This window comes from Cinclus cinclus, chromosome 38 (genome assembly GCF_963662255.1).
Source record: "Cinclus cinclus chromosome 38, bCinCin1.1, whole genome shotgun sequence".
Lineage (NCBI taxonomy): Eukaryota > Metazoa > Chordata > Aves > Passeriformes > Cinclidae > Cinclus > Cinclus cinclus.
The window spans coordinates 269,271-288,501 of NC_085083.1; the positions used below are offsets into that span (position 1 = coordinate 269,271).

The window sequence follows — 19,231 nt, forward strand, 5'->3', positions numbered from 1 at the left end:
TGTCATTGGCCATGCCGAGGCTGTTGATGACGTCAGTGATGTCACTGGCCATGCTGATGATGTAATTAGCCACACCCATTTTGCTGATTATGTCATTGATGCCTCATTGCCATCATTGGCTGTGTCGCTGATGACGTCATTGCCCACGGCAACGCCACCAAAGACGTCACTGGCCATGTCGGTGATGTCACTGGCCACATCCATGATGTCATTGGCCACACTGATGCCATCAATGATGTCACTGAAGGGTTGCCAGTGGGGGTGGGGGGGCGGGGCCCTTGTCCAGTGGGCGTGTCCCAGGTGGGCGTGTCCAAGATAGGTGTGTCCCAATGAGGGTGTGATCAGTGGGCGTGTCCCAGGTGGGCGTGTCCAAGATAGGTGTGTCCCAAGGAGGGTGAGATCAGTGGGCGTGTCCCAGGTGGGCGTGTCCAAGATAGGTGTGTCCCAAGGAGGGTGTGATCAGTGGGCCTGTCCCAGGTGGGCGTGTCCAAGATAGGTGTGTCCCAAGGAGGGTGTGATCAGTGGGCCTGTCCCAGGTGGGCGTGTCCAAGATAGGTGTGTCCCAAGGAGGGTGTGATCAGTGGGCCTGTCCCAGGTGGGCGTGTCCAAGATAGGTGTGTCCCAAGGAGGGTGTGAGCGGTGGGCGTGTCCCCAGCGGGTGTGTCCAACGGTCACGTCCAGTGGGCGTGTCCCATGCGGGCGCGTCCGGTGGGCGTGTCCCGCTCAGTCCCGTGTCCGCAGGCGCAGGTAGCCCCCACCGCTGGCCAGTGCCAGGGCTCCCCCCAGCCCGGCCAGGACGGGGCAGTGCCCGGGGCGGCCACCGCTGGCCCGGCCACCCCCGGCCACAAACAGCCCCGCCCCCAGCAGCGCTGCCAGCCCTGAGGGGACAACACGGGGACACTCAGGGGGACACTCGGGAACGCAGGGGGACACTCGGGGGACAGGGACGTGTGGGGGGGACATGGGGTGACACTCAGGGGACACGGGGGGACATGGGGACACTCGGGGGACAGGGACGTGTGGGGGGGACATGGGGTGACACTCAGGGGACACGGGGGGACATGGGGACACTTGGGGGACAGGGACAAGGGGGGGACACGGGGTGACACACAGAGGGACACGAGGGGGACATGGGGACACAGGGGGACAGGGACAAGGGGGGGACATGGGGTGACACACAGGGGACACAGGGGGGACATTGGGACACACAGGGGACATGAGGGGACACAGGGACACGGGGACACTGGGACACGGGGGGACAGGGACGTGTGGGGGGGACACGGGGTGACACTCAGGGGACACGGGGGGACATGGGGACACTCGGGGGACATGAGGGGACATGGGGACACAGGGGGACAGGGACAAGGGGGGGACACGGGGTGACACACAGGGGACACAGGGGGGACATGGGGACACAGGGACACGGGGACAGCAGGACACTCGGGGGACAGGGGACACAGCAGGACAGGGACATGGAAGGGGAACACGGGGTGGCACCAATGGGGACACTCAGGGGGGACACTCGGGAACGCAGGGGGACACTCAGGGGGGACACTCAGGGGGGACACTCGGGGGGGACACTCGGGGGGGACACTCGGGGGGGACACTCGGGGGGGACACTCGGGGGGGACTCAGAGGGGACACTCAGAGGGGACATGGGGACACTCAGAGGGGACACTCAGGGGACACAGGGTGACAGGGATATGTGGGGGACACGGGGCTTTGGGAGAACCCGGGAACTGAAGGGTGCAGGGGGGGGTTTTGGGGGTCCCAGATCAGTTTGGGGGTGACCCGGGGGTTCAGGGGGACCCAGGTTGGGAGGATTTGGGGATTTTTTGGGAGGGGGGGGTTTGTAGAGGGGATTCAGAGGACCCAGGTGTGTCTGGGGGGGGTGGTCCCAGGGAAGTTTGGGGGGGGGGGGGTCCCAGGGGTTTTGGGGAGCCCCAGTTTTGGGGTCACTGACCTGCCAGCAGCTGGGCAGTGGCCGAGGGCAGGAAGAGGCGCCCGCGGGGCCCCCCCAGCAGCTGCCAGAGGAAGAGGAGGAGGCCGAGGGCCGAGAGCAGGAGGGAGGTCACCATCAGCCCCTGCACCCCCCGCAGGAGGGCTGGGGGGGACAGAGACCCTCTGTGAGTGAGACCCCCCAAAACTGACCTCAGCCCCCTGAAAACTGAGCAGAACCCCCCAAAACTGAACCACAGACCCCCCAAAACTGAGCAGAACCCCCCCAAAACTGAACCACAGACCCCCCAAAACTGAACCACAGACCCCCCAAAACTGAACCACAGACCCCTCAAAACTGACCTCAGCCCCCTGAAAACTGAGCAGAACCCCCCAAAACTGAACCACAGACCCCCGAAAACTGAGCAGAACCCCCCAAAACTGAACCACAGACCCCCCAAAACTGAGCAGAACCCCCCCAAAACTGAACCACAGACCCCCGAAAACTGAGCAGAACCCCCCCAAAACTGAACCACAGACCCCCGAAAACTGAGCAGAACCCCCCAAAACTGAACCACAGACCCCCCAAAACTGAGCAGAACCCCCCCAAAACTGAACCACAGACCCCCGAAAACTGAGCAGAACCCCCCAAAACTGAACCACAGACCCATCAAAACTGAGCAGAACCCCCCAAAACTGAACCACAGACCCCCCAAAACTGAGCAGAACCCCCCAAAACTGAACCACAGACCCACAAAACTGAGCAGAACCCCCCAAAACTGAACCACAGACCCACAAAAACTGAGCAGAACCCCCCAAAACTGAACCACAGACCCCCCAAAACTGAGCAGAACCCCCCAAAACTGAACCACAGACCCCCCAAAACTGAACCACAGACCCCAAAAACTGAGCAGAACCCCCCAAAACTGAACCACAGACCCCCCAAAACTGAGCAGAACCCCCCAAAACTGAACCACAGACCCCCCAAAACTGAGCAGAACCCCCCAAAACTGAACCACAGAACCACAAAAACTGAGCAGAACCCCCCAAAACTGAACCACAGCCCCCCAAAACTGACCACAGCCCACCAAAAACTGAGCAGAGCCCACCAAAATTCCCCTGAACCTCCCTGCACACCCCCCCAGCACCACAGGGGAGGGGAGACCCTCTGTGAATCCCCCCCCCCGAATTCACCTCAAATCTTTCTGTGCTCACAGCAGCTCCCCCAAACCCCCCTGAACTCCCACCCTGAACTCCCCCCAAATCCTCTGAACCCCTCCAGACCCCCTGAACCCCCCCAAACCCCCTTGAACTCCCACCCTGAACTCCCCCCAAATCCTCTGAACCCCTCCAGACCCCCTGAACCCCCCCAAACCCCCTTGAACTCCCACCCTGAACTCCCCCCAAATCCTCTGAACCCCTCCAGACCCCCTGAACCCCCTCAAACCCCCTTGAACTCCCACCCTGAACTCCCCCCAAATCCTCTGAACCCCTCCAGACCCCCTGAACCCCCCCAAACCCCCTTGAACTCCCACCCTGAACTCCCCCCAAATCCTCTGAACCCCTCCAGACCCCCTGAACCCCCTCAAACCCCCCTGAACTCCCACCCTGAACTCCCCCCAAATCCTCTGAACCCCTCCAGACCCCCTGAACCCCCTCAAACCCCCCTGAACTCCCACCCTGAACTCCCCCCAAATCCTCTGAACCCCTCCAGACCCCCTGAACCCCCTCAAACCCCCCTGAACGCCCCCTGTACCCCACTCACTGTGGTGTTAAACCCACTCTGAGACCCCCAAAATCCCCTTGTGCTCCCCCTCCCAATGGACCCCGACCCTCCCAGGACCCCCCCCCCCCCCCAGGGCCCCCCCAACTCACGGCTGAGCCCGAGGCTGCTGCACTCCCAGCCCTGGGAGCGATTTTGGGGGGCACAGTCGTACCAAAGGTTCAGCGCCTGCGAGTCCGGCAGCACCCACCAGCCCTGGGGAGGCACGGGAGGGGTGTGGGGACCCCCGCCCCACGGAACCCCCCCCAAAAACATCCCCTGGGACACCCCCAGAATCCTGAGACAGCCCCGAAAGGAAGTGGAAGGGATGTGGGACCCCCTCCCCAATTACTCCCTGAGAGCCCCAAAACAATTCTGGGATTCATCAGACACCTCCTGGGACCCCCCCAAAACACCCCTGGGACACCCCCAGAATCCTGGGACCCCCCCCCCCCCCCCAAAAAGACCCCTTGGAACCACTCCAACACCTCCTGGGACCCCCCATAAAACACCCTTGGGATCCCCCCCAAAGAATTATCTGGGATCCCTAAAATATCCTTGGGACCCCCAAAACACCCCCGGGACCCCTCCCCAGACACTCGGGTCCCTGCTGTGGGTCACATTTTGTGATGGGGGTCCCACCACGACTCCTGGGGGGGGGGGAGGGGTGTCCCACCTTATCCAGGGTGGCGATGAAGAAGAGGAGGAGGACGAGAAGATGAAGGGCGGTGATGGCGGCCGGGAGGAAATTCATGGTGGGGCTGGGGGGGGTTCATGGGGGAAAAGGGAGGGGGGGGGTCAGTGGGACCCACAGCCCCCCCTCAAAACCCCCCCATAGCCCCCCCAAAATCCCCCCAAAACTCCCACAGCCCCCCCAAAACACCCCAGATCCCCCAAAACTCCCCTCGCCCCCCCCCACCCTGTTTTGGGGGTCCCGCGTGTCCGGCAGCTCCGCTCGCTCCGTTATGGAGTGGGCGTGGCCTCGCCAGTCCCGACCACGCCCCAAACTGACCGCACCCATCCCGTGACCACACCCACAAACGGCCACACCCATTCCCCGAACACTCCCACTCCCCAAAAATCCTTCCTGCTGATTGGCTCCGAGCCCGCTCCTTGTTAACTCCAGATTTTGGGGTGGCTCCTGATTGGATGAAAACTTTGGAAGCCTCTGGTTGGTTCGAGTCTTTATTTCCCCGCCCTCTTCACGCCCACGCCGGGATTTCATTGGTCGAAATGTCAGGGGGCGGGGTTTTAAAATACACGGCCTCTGATTGGTAGTTGAGGCTAGGGCAGCGCCCCGATTCTGATTGGCTGAGGTCCGGGCCCCGCCCAGCCTCTGATTGGTTGAGTGGAGTGAAGCATTGAGCACGTGACTAATTTCTTTTCGCCCCGCCCCCTTGTCCAACGTCACGTGGTAGTTGTGAGGCCCCGCCCCTGGCGACGGCTCCATGGCAACGGTGGGGGAGTCACGTGACCACGGTTAGAGCCGGGAGGGGCAATTTGGGGGTCCTGGGGGGAGGGGAAATTGGGGGGGGGGGGTCTGGGACCCCATTTCGGGGTTATTTGGGGGGCTGGGGAGGATCCTTGGAGAGGAATTCCAAAGGGGAAAAAAAAAAAAAAAGCTTTTTTTTTTTTTTTTGTGGGCTGGGGGTAATTGGGTGGGGGTGGGGAACTTGGGGAGCTGGGATGGAATTTGGGGGCAGTTTGGGAACTGATCCTTGTTGGGGGGGGGGCGGTCTCACGGGGTCGGTTGGGGTTCTGGGGGGTATTTAGGGTTAATTTGGGGTCACCTGGAGGTTGGGGGCAGCACCTGGGTGCTGGGGGGAGGAGCAGAAGGGGGAGGGGGAAGGGTGGGGGAGGGGTGGGGGAGGGGGCTGTCCCTTTCTGTTGCCACCAACAAAACCAGTGGCCAGCACTGGGAGGAGGAGACAAGGTCCCAGGCGGGGACAGTGCGGTCCTGGACCCATGGGGGGAGTCCCGGCCCCATGGGTGGGCTTGGGTGGGGGTCCTGGACCCATAGATGGGGGTCCCAGTGTCCCACCCCCACAGATGGACAGGGCCCAGCTCAGGGTGGAGGTGCTGGAGGATCAACTGCAGCGGGTGAGACCCCACGAAAATGGGTGGGGGTCCCGGACTTATGGATGGGGGTCCCAGACCCATGGATGGGGGTCCCGGAGCTCGGGGTCGGGGTCCCAGACCGATGGGTGGGGGGGCTCTCAGGTCCATGGGTGGGAGTCCCTGGGACATGAGTGGAGGTCAGGGGTCCCTGGAGGGGTGTCTGGATTGGGTTCTGGCCATCTGGGTGGGGGTCTGGGGCTGTGAGTGGGGAGAGGTCCCTGACCCATTTTAGGGGGGTCCCTGAGGGTCCCTGACCCATTTTGGGGGGGGTCCCACAGGCAGGGGCTGCTCTGGCGGGGTCCCTGAGGGTCCCTGACCCATTTTGGGGGAGTCCCTGAGGGTCCCTGACCCATTTTGGGGGGGGTCCCACAGGCAGGGGCTGCTCTGGCGGGGTCCCTGAGGGTCCCTGACCCATTTTGGGGGGGTCCCTGAGGGTCCCTGACCCATTTGGGGGGGGTCCCTGAGGGTCCCTGACCCATTTTGGGGGGGGGTCCCACAGGCAGGGGCGGCTCTGGTGGGGTCCCTGAGGGTCCCTGACCCATTTGGGGGGGTCCCTGAGGGTCCCTGACCCATTTTGGGGGAGTCCCTGAGGGTCCCTGACCCATTTTGGGGGGGGTCCCACAGGCAGGGGCGGCTCTGGCGGGGTCCCTGAGGGTCCCTGACCCATTTGGGGGGGGTCCCACAGGCAGGGGCGGCTCTGGCGGGGTCCCTGAGGGTCCCTGACCCATTTTGGGGGGGGTCCCACAGGCAGGGGCGGCTCTGGTGGGGTCCCTGAGGGTCCCTGATCCATTTGGGGGGGGTCCCACAGGCAGGGGCGGCTCTGGCGGGGTCCCTGAGGGTCCTGCCTCGCCTGCGCCGGGAGCTGGAGGGGCTGCGGGGGGAGCGGCGGCGGCTGCGGCGGCTCCTGAGGCGGCGGCTCCAGGTGAGAGACCCCCCCCCCCCCCCCCAAATCTCAGGTGTGAACCCCCCCCTAAACACCTGGGACACCCCCAGACCCCTGTGGGTGGGACGGAGGGATCTGATTGGCCAGGGGAGGAATTTCCGCCTGGTGACATCATCAGGATGGAAGGCTCTGATTGATTGACACAGAGGGGGGAATCTCAGGGTGACAGAGGGCTATGATTGGCTGGAGAATGGATCCTGGGCTGACAGAGGGCTATGATTGGCTGGAGAATGGATCCTGGGCTGACAGAGGGCTATGATTGGCTGGAGAATGGATCCTGGGCTGACAGAGGGCTATGATTGGCTGGAGAATGGATCCTGGGCTGACAGAGGGCTATGATTGGCTGGAGAATGGATCCTGGGCTGACAGAGGGCTATGATTGGCTGGAGAATGGATCCTGGGCTGACAGAGGGCTATGATTGGCTGGGGGATGGATCCCAGGGTGACAGAGGGCTCCAATTGGCTGGGGAATAGATCCCAGGGTGTCAGAGGGCTCTGATTGGCTGGGAAATGGATCTTGGGCTGACAGAGGGCTCTCATTGGCTGGGGGATGGATCCTGGGCTGACAGAGGGCTCTGATTGGCTGGGGAATGGATCCTGGGCTGACAGAGGGCTCTCATTGGCTGGGGGATGGATCCTGGGCTGACAGAGGGCTCTGATTGGCTGCAGGAGCTGGAGGAGACCCAGCAGGAGATCGAGGCTGAGCTGGAGCGAGCAGCGACGGCCCGGAGTGAAAGGTGGGGACCCCAAAATCTACTGACACCCCAAAAACCCCCTACCATCCCAAAAAAAACTACTGACACCCCAAAAAACTCCCTGGCACCCCCCAAACCCCTCCCCCGATACCCCCAAAATCTACTGACACCCCAAAAACCCTGACATCCCAACCCCCCCCCCCACCCGGACACCCCCAAATCCCCTCCCCGGGAGGCGTGCCCCCCCAAAAAATCCCAATACCCCTAAACCCGACACCTCCCGACCCCCCCCCCCCCCCCTTAGATTCCCTCGAACTCCCCAAAATCTTTGCTCCCCCCACCCCAAATCGTGGGGTACTCCCGGGGTCCCCCCAGGGCGCCACAGGTGTCCCGGAGGTCCCGGGGGTCCCGGTGGGCGCAGGACGAGCCCGAGCGGGAGCGGAGCCGGCGCCGGGAGCAGCAGCGGCGCCTGAGGAGCTTCATGGAGGCCAAGGAGAGACCCCGACCCCACCTGGGTACCTGGGGGGGTACCTGGGGGTACCTGGGGGTGGCTGGGGGGCACCTGGGGGATTCTGGGGGCAACTGGGGGGTACCTGGGGGGTATCTGGGGGTACCTGGGGGCTACATGGGGGCACCTGGGGGTATCTGGGGGTGTCTGGGGGGCACCTGGGAGTACCTGGGGGATTCTGGGGGCAACTGGGGGTACCTGGGGGGCATCAGGGGGTATCTGGGGGTGTCTGGGGGGCACCTGAGGGGCATCTGGGGGTATCTGGGGACACCTGAGGGCAGCTGGGGGCAACTGGGGGGAACATGGGGGGCATCTGGGGGCACCTGGGGGTACCTGGGGGAAACATGGGGGCACCTGGAGGTATCTGAGAGCACCTGGGGGTACCTGAGGGCAGCTGGGGGCAACTGGGGGGAACATAGGGGGCATCTGGGGGTACATGGGGGTACCTGGGGGCAACTGGGGGCAGCTGGAGGCAACTGGGGACACGTGGGCAAACCTGGGGGGCACCTGGGTGTATCTGCGGACACTTGGGGGTACCTGAGGGGAGCTGGGGGCAACTGGGGGATACATGGGAGGCAACTGGGGGCATCTGGGGGTATCCGGGGACACCTGGGGGCACCTGGGGGTACCTGGGAGTGCCCTGAGGAGGATCTGGGGATCCCTGGGTGCCCTGAGTTGAGGTTTTGGGGGTCCCTGGGTGCCTTGAAGGAAGTTTGGGGGTCCCTGGGTGCTCTGGGTTGGGGTTTTGGGGGTCCTTGGCTGCCCCCCCGGACCTGGTTCACGGCTGTCCCCCCTGTGTCCCCACAGCACGGCCCCGCCTGAAGCCCCGAGCACCCCCAGAAATACCGGGGGACCCCCCTGAGGGGCCAGGGGAGGAGCTGGAGCCCCCCAAAAGTGAGGAGGAGGAGGAAGAGGAGACCTGGATGGACGGTGAGGAGGGTCCCAGGTTGGGTTTAGGGGTGCTGGGAGATGCCAGTGGGGTTTTTGGGGTCCCACGTGGGACTGGGAGGGCCTCGGGATGGGGTTTTTGGGGACCCAGGGTGGGTTTGGGATGTTCCAGTGTGAGTTTTGGGGTGCTGGGGAGGGGGGGGGGCCTTGGTCCTGTGAGTTTTGGGGTCCCGGTGGGGGTTTGTGTTGCAGGGAGGGTTCCCATGGTGGATTTTGGGGTGCAGGGGAGGCTCGGGGGGTTCCCATGGTGGATTTTGGGGTGCAGGGGAGGCTCGGGGGGTTCCCATGTTGGTTTTTGGGGTGCAGGGGAGGCTCAGGGGGTTCCCATGTTGGTTTTTGGGGTGCAGGGGAGGCTCGGGGGGTTCCCATGGTGGATTTTGGGGTGCAGGGGAGGCTCGGGGGGTTCCCATGTTGGTTTTTGGGGTGCAGGGGAGGCTCGGGGGGTTCCCATGGTGGATTTTGGGGTGCAGGGGAGGCTCGGGGGGTTCCCATGGTGGATTTTGGGGTGCAGGGGAGGCTCGGGGGGTTCCCATGGTGGATTTTGGGGTGCAGGGGAGGCTCGGGGGGTTCCCATGGTGGATTTTGGGGTGCAGGGGAGGCTCGGGGGGTTCCCATGGTGGTTTTTGGGGTGCAGGGGAGGCTCGGGGGGTTCCCATGGTGGATTTTGGGGTGCAGGGGAGGCTCGGGGGGTTCCCATGGTGGATTTTGGGGTGCAGGGGAGGCTCGGGGGGTTCCCATGGTGGTTTTTGGGGTGCAGGGGAGGATCGGGGGGTTCCCATGTTGGTTTTTGGGGTGCAGGGGAGGCTCAGGCCTTCTCCCAATTCCTGCTGCTGACGGAGCAGCACCGGGAGCTTCAGGAGCTGCAGCAGCACGTGGAGCAGGTGGGGTCCCCCAAAATCCCCTCCCAACACCCCAAAATCTCCCCGAAATCCCCTTGGAACTCAATAATCTCCCAGTTCCTCCCTTATGGCACCCCAAAACCCCCTCCCAACACCCCAAAACCCCCCCAAAATCCCTCAGAACCCAAATATCCCCCCCCCCCCAGTTCCCCCAATTCCTCCCCTCAGGAACCCCAGTTCATCCCTTATGGCCCCCCCAAAACCCCCCAAATCCCCCCCCCCAAACCACCTCCCCAGCTTCGGGCAGAGGTGGCAGCAGCAGAGACCCCCGAGGAGCCGGGGGGACCCCCGGGGGACCCCGAATTTGAGATCCGGGAGCTGCGGGAGCAGGAACGGCAGGGGAGGGAGCAGCTGGAGGAGCTGCGGGCAGGTACGGGGCTCCAGATTTTGGGGTGACACAGAGGGGTTTTTTTTTTTAGGAGGGTATTGAAGGGGTTAATTTGAGTCCTGGGCTCACAATTTGGGGTTCAGGGGTGGGAATTTGGGGTACTGCAGGGTTATTTGGAAGGTTTATTTGGGATTTTTTTTTTTTTTTGGGGTGTGGGGGGGGTTGTCCTCAGGGGCAGTTAAGGGTCTGGGTGGGGGGAGGTGAAATTTGGGGTTTGGGGAGGTTTCTGTGAGTCTGGGGGGGACAGGGGGCACCTGGAGGCAACTGGGGACACGTGGGCTTACCTGGGGGGCACCTGGGGGTACCCAGGCAGGTTTTGGGGTACCCCCCCTCCCCCGATCCGATTTTGGGGGACCCACGGGTGTGTCCTCCCAACCCAGGGCTGGCAGCGCTGCTGGCCCAGCTGGAGGAGGGACAGGGAGACCCCGACCCCACCCAGGACCCCCCTTGGGACCCCCCAGGGGAGCCCCCCAAAAACTCCGACCCCTTGTGGGAGCAGCTCCGGCTCCTGGAAGTTGGGGTGACCCGGCTGCTGCTGCGGGGGGGGGAACCCCAAGTACCGGTGAGGGGCAACTGGGAGAGCTGGGAGCTACTGGGAGGGATAGGGCTTGGGGGTGGGGAGGTTCTGGGGGGGGGAAATTTTAGGTTTGGCAGGGAGAGAATTTGGGGGTTCATTGGGGGGAAGTTTGCGGGAGGGTCTCTGTGGTGGGAACTGGGGGTACTGGGGTGTGGGAGTTGGGGGTGTTGGGAAGATTTGGGATCTTGGGGGTCCCCCCCTCCTCCTCCTCCTCCTCACTGCCCCCTTCTCCAGGTCCTGGCAGGGAACGAGGCCATGAGGACTCGGCCTCCCCCTCCACGACCCCCCAGCCCCAGGTGAGCCCCACCGGGACCCCCCACCCCACCGTGGCAGCGAGGGGGGGGTTCCCCCAATGTCACAGCACCCCCACATCCCCCCCAGGGAGGACCCCACGGCGGGGGAGGAGGAGGAGGAGAGACCCCTGAGCCCCGGCGAGCTGCGAGAGAGGGTCCTGCGAGAGGTGGGGGGACACGGGTGGGGTCTTGAGACATGGGGCGGGGTCCCAGACTCATGGGTGGGGGTCCCAGACCCTCGGGTATGGGTCCCAGATCCATGGGTGGGGGTCCCATATCTATGGGTGGGGGTCTGGAGCTATGGGTGGGGGTCCCAGATCCATGGGTGGGGGTCCCAGATCTATGGGTGGGGGTCCCAGACCCTCGGGTATGGGTCCCAGATCCATGGGTGGGGGTCCCAGATCTATGGGTGGGGGTCCCAGATCTATGGGTGGGGGTCCCAGGGCCATGGCCGGGGTCCTGGGACATCGGCAGGGGTCTCAAACCCTTGGATGGAGCTCCTGGGTCCACGGGTGGGGGTCCCAGTTCCACGGGTGGGGGTCCCAGTTCCACGGGTGGGGGTCCCAGTTCCACAGGTGGGGGTCCCAGACCCACGGGTGGGGGTCCCAGTTCCACGGGTGGGGGTCCCAGTTCCACAGGTGGGGGGTCCCAGTTCCACGGGTGGGGGTCCCAGTTCCACAGGTGGGGGTCCCAGACCCACGGGTGGGGGTCCCAGTTCCACGGGTGGGGGTCCTGGACACCTGGGTTCCCCCCTCCTCCCACAGGTGCTGAGCCGCGAGGGACCCCTCCCCACCCCCCGGCTGGATCTGGGGGGGGTCCCGAGACCCCCCTGAGCCCTGAGCCCCCACCCACCGGACGTCGGGGTCCCCCCCCTCCATGTTCCTGTCCCCCCACCCCGTTCCCACGGAAACCAAATAAATATTTGGTGCGGTCGCGGTCGCGTTGCTCCCGGCAACGGCCAAACTTCCCAAAACAGCCCAAAACGCCCCAAAACGAGCCTCGGAGGGAGGGGGAAGTGGGGGGGAGGGGTGGGGGCACCGCCCTTTGTCCCCCGTGTCACCCACCCAAGGGTTGGGGACACATGTTGGTGCCCGCCCCCTCCCCCCCCCCACTCTGGGGACATCCCAGGGACCCCCCAGAGCCTCCCCCCCCCCCCGCTCCCTCCGGCGTGGTGATGCCCTGACGTCACTCCCCGGGACCCCATGACGTCATACCCCCGGCCACGCCCCGGTGGGCACCGCCCGGAGTGACACGACCGGGACCCGCCCGGTGGAGGGACCCGAACCCGGACCGGGGGGACCCGAACCTTGAGCGGAAACACCCGAACTGCCTGAGGGGACCCGAACCTCCCGGCGGGAGCCGAACCGGGAGGAGCCGAACCTGTCCGGAGAGACCCGAACCGTCCCGAACACCCGAACCGGGAGCGTCCCGCGCGAAGGTTCCCCAGACCGCCCGGGCGGGAACCGAACGTGAAACCGAAGCGCTCCGGAGGGACCCGAATCTACCCGAGGGGACTCGGACCCGCCTGAGGGAAACCGAACCGGGAGGAGCGGAACCGCTCCGGAGAGACCCGAACCGGGAGCGTCCCGCGCGAAGGGACCCGAGCCCACCCGGAGGGGACCCGAACCGGGACCGTCCCGAATCGGGAGCCGAACCCAACCCAAAAAGTCCCAAACTCCTCCGGAACAACCCGAACCCACTCGGGTAAGTGCCTCGATCCACGCTGGGGTCTTGAGGGGTAAGGGGAGGTGACACAACATGGGGGATCGTGGGGTGCCCCTCCCCCGGACCTTTGGGGGTCTTCCCCGGACTTCTGGGACCCCCCTCTCCCTCCCCAAAATCACCCACAGGATGCAGCCAGCGCCCGGGTGGGGCGGGGCGACCCCGGGATGTGGAGGGGGGGGGGGGGGGGGGGGGGAAAGGAAGGAGATTCTCCAAGGCCTTATATGGACACAGCCCTGACCGCCCCCACCCCCCGCATGCCCGGGACCCCCCAGGATTCCCCAAAGTAGGGAATTTCCCCACCCCCACCCCCCAAATTCCTACATTTCCTTCCCAAAGCTCCTCGGTCGCCTGATACCCCCCCACCCCACCCTCTCCAGCCCCCCCCCTCATGCCCCCAGTATTCCCCCAGTGCCAAAATGTCCGACTGCTCCCCGATCTTTAATCCCACCCCCCCCCCCAGATCCTCCACACCCCAAATCCCACCGATGCTCCCCAATCTCCCTCCCCCAGCCCCCCAATAACCCCAATACCCCCTTGAGCCCCTCCCTCATCTTTCCACATCCCCTGGGACGCTCCCATTCCCTCTCTGGATGCGCAGACCCCAAACCCCTCAAAATCCCCCCGGGGTGTAAAAATGTAAAAAAATCAAAAGGGATAAAAACGTACCCCCAATACCACTCCCCCACCAATATCCCTGCCACACCCCCAGCCTCAAAACCCCCATATCCCCCAAAACCCCAACACCCCCCCACGATCCCCCCGATGCCCTCCGGCCCCAATACCCCCCAAATCTCACTGACCCCCCATTTCTCCGCGGCCCCCAGGATGCCCCCTCCGTGCCGCCCCCCGTCCCCTCTCCGCTGCGTCCAGGCCCTCAGCGCCCTCCTGGCCCTGGCGCTGGCGGCGGCCCCTGGCTACTGGAACCCGGGCGAGGGCGACGGCTGCTTGTCCGCTTGGGCTTTGTCCTTCGTCTTCACCCTCCTCCTCCTCCTCAACGACGCCTTCCGCCGCCCGCCGCCCCGCCGCGACCTCCCGCTGGCCCTGGCCACCGCCGCCGCCATGGCTTGTGCCGCCGCCACCGTCTTGTGGCCCCTGGGTCACCTGCGAGGACACGAGGGAGGCCAGGGTCGCCCCCGCGCCCTCCGCGCCGCCGCCACGGCCGCCTCGGCCGTCGCCGTGCTGGCCTACGCCGCCGAGGTGACCCGCGACCGGGCGCGACCCGGCGAGGCCGCCCCGTACCTGGCCACCCCCTCGGGGCTGCTCAAGGTGGCCGAAGCCTTCCTGGCCCTCCTCCTCCTCGGGCTGTCGGCCGAGCTGGGCGCGGCGTCCGGACCGGCGGCCTTGCGCTGGTGTCTGGGCATCTACTGCGTGTCCTTCGTTCTGGGGGTGCTGCTGGTCGGGGGGTGCCTGCTGGGCTGGGGGTGGTGCGGGTGGATGCGGGACCCCGAGGGGCTGCGCTGGGGGCTGGGGGTCTACGCGGGGCTGGGGGTGGTGGCCTACGGGGCGGCCACGGTGCTGTGGGCCCTGTACAGCTTCTCTGACGACATGGGGGGTCAGTCACGGAGACCCTACGGCTGCCCCGCGACGTGCCCCTGGGACAGGAAGGTGCTGGTGGCCGTGCTCAGCGGCCTCAATCTGGTGGCGTTCGGGGTGGATTTGGGGCAGACGGGCAGGTTGGTGCTGTTGAGGGCCTGAGGGGGAGTGGGGAGGGATCCTGTGGGGCAGTCACGACCTTAATGGGGGTCTGGGGTCTCTCACAGGTTGGGATCAGGGCCTTTACGGGGGTCTGGGTTGATTCCTGGGGTGGGATCAGGCTCCCAAAGGATCCTTCTGTTCCCTAAGAGGGAACCTGGAGGGGTATTAGGATCCTGATGGGGGTCTGGGGTCGCCCCGGGGTGGGATCCAGCCTCTCTGGGTGTCTGGGGTCTCGTCCTGGGGTGGGATCAGGCTCCTAATGGGAATCCTGGATCCTCTAAAGAGCAGGATTGAACCCCTAATGGTGGTCTAGGGGTCACCCCTGGGTGGGATCTGGGTGCTAATGGAGGTCTGGGGTCTCTCCTTGGGGTGAGATCAGGCTCCTAATGGGAGTCCTGGATCCTCTCTGGATCAAAGTCCCCTCTGGGGAGATACTGGGACCCTAATGGGAATCCTGGGTCCCTTATGGGGTAGAATCTGGCTTTTATCAGGGTCAGGGTTCCCTCTGGGGAGATTTTGGGACCCTAATGGGGAGCCTGGTTCCTCTATGGGGTGGGATTCAGCCCCTAATGGTGGTCTGGGGTCCTCACCAGGGGTGGGATTGGGGGTCTAAATGGGTCCTGGGTCCTCTCTGGTGGTAATGGGATCAAGCTTGTGGAATCCTTCCTGCAGGGATGTTGGGATCATAAAGGGGTCTTGGGGAGGGGGACACCGCTGAGGCCTTAATTTGGGGGGTGGACCTGTGTTGTCATTAAAGGGACATTTCTGCTTCTTAATGAGGTGCTGAGTGTCTGTGAGGGGGCACGAGGAGGGCAAATCGAGGAAAAAGTGTGGGAAATGGGGAGGGTAAAAATGATGGGCAACATGAGGGGTGAAAGGGTAAGAAATCTGGGGGGGGGAAAGGGGAGGGATGGGGAAAAGAAGGAAACGGGGGGAAAAAGGTGGTAAATGTGAGGGGGGAAGTGTGGGAAGTCTGAGGGGGGAAAGGGTGGAAAACGAGAGGAAAAAAGGCAGGAAGTGCGAGGAAAAAGGGCAGAAAATGTGAGGGGAAAAGTAGTGAGAAATGTGAGGGGTAAAGGGTGGGAAAACGTGAGGGGAGGAAAAAGGGTGGGAAAATGTGAGGGGAGAAAAAGGGAGGGAAACGTGAGGGGAGAAAAAGGGAGGGAAACGTGAGGGGAGAAAAAGGGAGGGAAAACGTGAGGGGAGAAAAAGGGCGGGAAAATGTGAGGGGAGAAAAAGGGAGGGAAACGTGAGGGGAGAAAAAGGGAGGGAAAACGTGAGGGGAGAAAAAGGGCGGGAAAATGTGAGGGGAGAAAAAGGGAGGAAAATGTGAGGGGAGAAAAAGGGAGGGAAACGTGAGGGGAGAAAAAGGGCGGGAAAACGTGAGGGGAGAAAAAGGGCGGGAAAACGTGAGGGGAGAAAAAGGGCGGGAAAACGTGAGGGGAGAAAAAGGGAGGGAAAACGTGAGGGGAGAAAAAGGGCGGGAAAATGTGAGGGGAGAAAAAGGGAGGGAAACGTGAGGGGAGAAAAAGGGAGGGAAAATGTGAGGGGAGAAAGGGACGGGAACAGTGAAGGGACAAAAAGGGAGGGAAACGTGAGGGGAGAAAAGGCAAGAACCGTGAGTGGAGAAAGAGCCAGGAAACACAAAGAGAAAAGAGAAGAAAACACGAAGTGAAAAAGGTAGGAAATGTGCTCCCCAATTCCTCAGGCACCCCCTCCCCAAAATCAAGCGCAGACTCTGGGGGATTGCTCAGATATTTTATTTTTGGGAGGGGCTCACGGGGCCTTTGTCACCCTCACCCTCTTCTTCCTCACCACCGTGGGCTTCTGGCTGGGGACAAAAATAAGAGGTTAGCACCCCTAAAACAAGGAGCAACCCCTTGGTGTGGAGTGGGGCCTCACCCTAAATTATCCCTTTGAGAACCAGGTGGAAGTTTGTGGACCACCCCCAGGTTCCATGGGAGGGTCACAAAGACTTTCCACTCTCCCTGCTTTTGGAATTTCCAGTTCCAAGCCTCCCTAAAGAGATTTCAGGGGTCCCTCCAGCTTTTTTTTTTTGGGGCACGTTCATCCAAGGTGTTTGGTATAAGACGCTCACAAAGTTCTGGATCCCTTGCCGTGTTTCAGAACCCTTTGCCTCCCAAATTTTGGGGTCTCTGCAGGTTTTTGGGTTCCTCCCCGGTTTTAGGGTCACACCCCCCCCCCCCGATTTTTGGGGATCCCCGGGGTCATTGTACCCTCCACCCCTTGGGAGCCTTCTAAGTGTTTCCACCCTTCCACGAATTTCAAATCCCCACTTCCCAAATTTCCCTGGAGTTTTGGGGACCAGCACCAGTCCTGGATCCCCCCCTCCCGAATCCCCCACACAATCCCCCTATAACATTGGACCTTCCCATTCCGAGATTTAATCATTCCCAAATTCTAATCCCAGACCACTCCAGATCCCAAATCCCACTTTTCTTTACTCCACGGATCAAGTTCTAAAATTCTCTTTTTATTGAGCAAAGCAAAACAAGGGGACAAGAGAGATCTAGGGGGCAGGAGGGGGGCAATCCAAAAGAGGGACTGGGACATCCCAAACTTGGGACGAGGGTCCAGGGGTGTAAAACTACACCCAGTTGTTTCTCCAAGGTTCTTCTGGTGCCCAAGATGTTCTGCTGAAGGTTCTCCTGGGGCGTTCTAGAGGTGACAAGAAGTTTCTAGAAGTTTCTACGGGATTCTGGATACATCTAGGGGTTTCTGCAGGGTTTTCAGGGTTGTCCAGGAGGTCCCACTGAAGGTCCTGAAGGTTCTCCCTCGTCCTCCTGGCAGCGTTTCAGGGCGGGTCTCAATCTTAGCTGCTTCTCTCAGTCCTCAACTCTTCTTCCAGCACCACGTGGAGCTGGGAGGTCTTGGCGTTGGACATGGTGGCCATCACCTTGACAGGGCCATCGCTCAGCTGGACGGTCCCGTGTCCCGTGCGCATGGTGACACGGTTGAACTGGGTGTCCAGGCCGGAGCTGGAGTAGGTGCCGTTGGCCATGCGGGTGTAGATGTTGGCCAAACTGCTGTCCACGTGGACCTTGCTCGCGGACAGCTCCAGGCCCAGCTCCATGGAGTATTTGTTGTAGTCGATGGGGTTGGAGAAGTAGATGGCCAAGGTGAAGGACTCGGCCTCGTAGACCAGGATCCCAGCGACGCCCCAAAATGGGAAGGAGCCCGGGAAGTGGGAGGTGTCAGAGAAACCGGGCGGCAACTCTGGAATGGGGGACTTGGAGCAGGAGCCACATTCAAAGTAGGTCCTGGGGGGAGAAATGGGGTGGGATCCATGGGAGATGCTGGTGGCACCAACAGGGCATGGAAGAAGATCCCACCTTGAAGATCCCACCCGGAGCTGCCTCCCTGCACCCCGAGGGTCCCCCCAGCCTCACCTGGGCTTCCTCAGGGTGAAGTTCTGGGTCCTGTTGTAGATCTGGATCTCCACAGTGCGGCTCAGTGAGGACCCCATCCTGGTTCTGGGATCTCCTCAGCTCCGGGATCTCCTCAGCTCCGGGATCTCCTCAGCTCCGGGATCTCCTCAGCTCCGGGATCTCCTCAGCTCCGGGATTTCAGCTCTGGGCTCTCCCTGGCTCCAGACCCTTCTGTCTCCACTCCGGGGTCTCCTCCTGAAGTTCTCAGCTGTTTTCCCCACGGAAACCAAGAACTTTAGGATCAAAGTGACCAAAACCAGTCACTGATATCTCCAAAAAACCAAGAATTTTCGCTTTCACCGGAAACCCAAACCCAGCCCCTTCTGATGCAGAATTCTTTTAACCCTTTCAGTTTTGCACCCCTGAGGGTGCCCTGAGGGTGGGTTTGGGGTTCCTGTAAAGGTCACAGAATGGGGTTAACTGGTTTGGCTGGTTTGACTGGTTTAATTATCCAGTATAACTGATTTAACTGGTTTAAATCTCCAATGTAACACGTTTAACTGGTGTAACTGGTATTGCTGGTTTAACTCTGAAATGTGACTTGTTTGACTGGTTAAACTCTGCAGTGGAACTGGTTTGACTGGTTTATTTCTCTACTGAAACTGGTTTAACCGGTTGAACTCTCCAGTGGAACTGGTTTAACTGGTTTATTTCTCCAATGGAACTGGTTTAACTGGTTAATTTCTCTAATGGAACTGGTTTAACTGGTTTATTTCTCCAGTGGAACTGGTTTAACTCTTTATCCCATTTCCCATCCCAGGGTTACTTCCACCCCCCAGTGTCCCCCAGTTCTCCCACCAGCCCCAAGCCCTTAATGAGGCCAAGGATCAGCCCCATTCCCATCATTCTTGCCCATTTTTGCTCATTTTTAGCCCAAATTTCCCCATTCCAGCCAGGTTTTCCACCTCCAGGTACCAGCACCAGGTGTGTCCCTCCCAAGCCGGGGACACCCCAGGATCGGAGACTTCAGGAATGCTCCAAACCCAGATGGGATTTTGGGTTTGTTTAACCACGATTGTGTCACAAAAGGTCATTGAGCCGTGGGAAGGAAGTGTCCGGATTCGGGAAGTTTCTGGGTGAAACACGAAGTTGTGATGGCTGCGAGACCGTGAGAGCGGGAAATTGAGGATTGGGGTGATTCCCAAACCGGGTGGGACTGGCAGGGAACACCGGGAGGAGAGCCCCGGAGTGAGAACAGAAAACAGTTTGGAGGTTTGGGAGGGCTGGGGGGTCGGGGGTGATGGAGCAGCTGGGATCAGGGAGGGGAGGAAAAATTCCACTGGAGAGGTAAAC

At 62.2% G+C, this 19,231-nt stretch overlaps 2 protein-coding genes across 2 annotated transcripts; both read left to right on the forward strand.

Moving 5' to 3' along the window:
* The first annotated feature begins 5,665 nt into the window (after window positions 1–5,665).
* On the forward strand, window positions 5,666–11,902 carry LOC134056056 (proline-, glutamic acid- and leucine-rich protein 1-like). The gene is made up of 11 exons (XM_062512554.1): window positions 5,666–5,800; window positions 6,627–6,740; window positions 7,431–7,498; window positions 7,832–7,971; window positions 8,772–8,894; window positions 9,711–9,793; window positions 10,049–10,181; window positions 10,580–10,761; window positions 11,011–11,072; window positions 11,158–11,236; window positions 11,834–11,902. The coding sequence occupies exons 1-11, from the start codon at window positions 5,666–5,668 to the stop codon at window positions 11,900–11,902; spliced, it is 1,188 nt and encodes a 395-aa protein (XP_062368538.1).
* Window positions 11,903–12,330: 428 nt separating this feature from the next.
* Window positions 12,331–14,489, forward strand: LOC134056085 (myeloid-associated differentiation marker homolog). Its single transcript, XM_062512589.1, has 2 exons — window positions 12,331–12,773; window positions 13,619–14,489. Exon 2 carries the CDS (start codon window positions 13,620–13,622, stop codon window positions 14,487–14,489), a length of 870 nt encoding a protein of 289 aa, XP_062368573.1. The 5' UTR covers window positions 12,331–12,773; window position 13,619.
* Window positions 14,490–19,231: the final 4,742 nt, after the last annotated feature.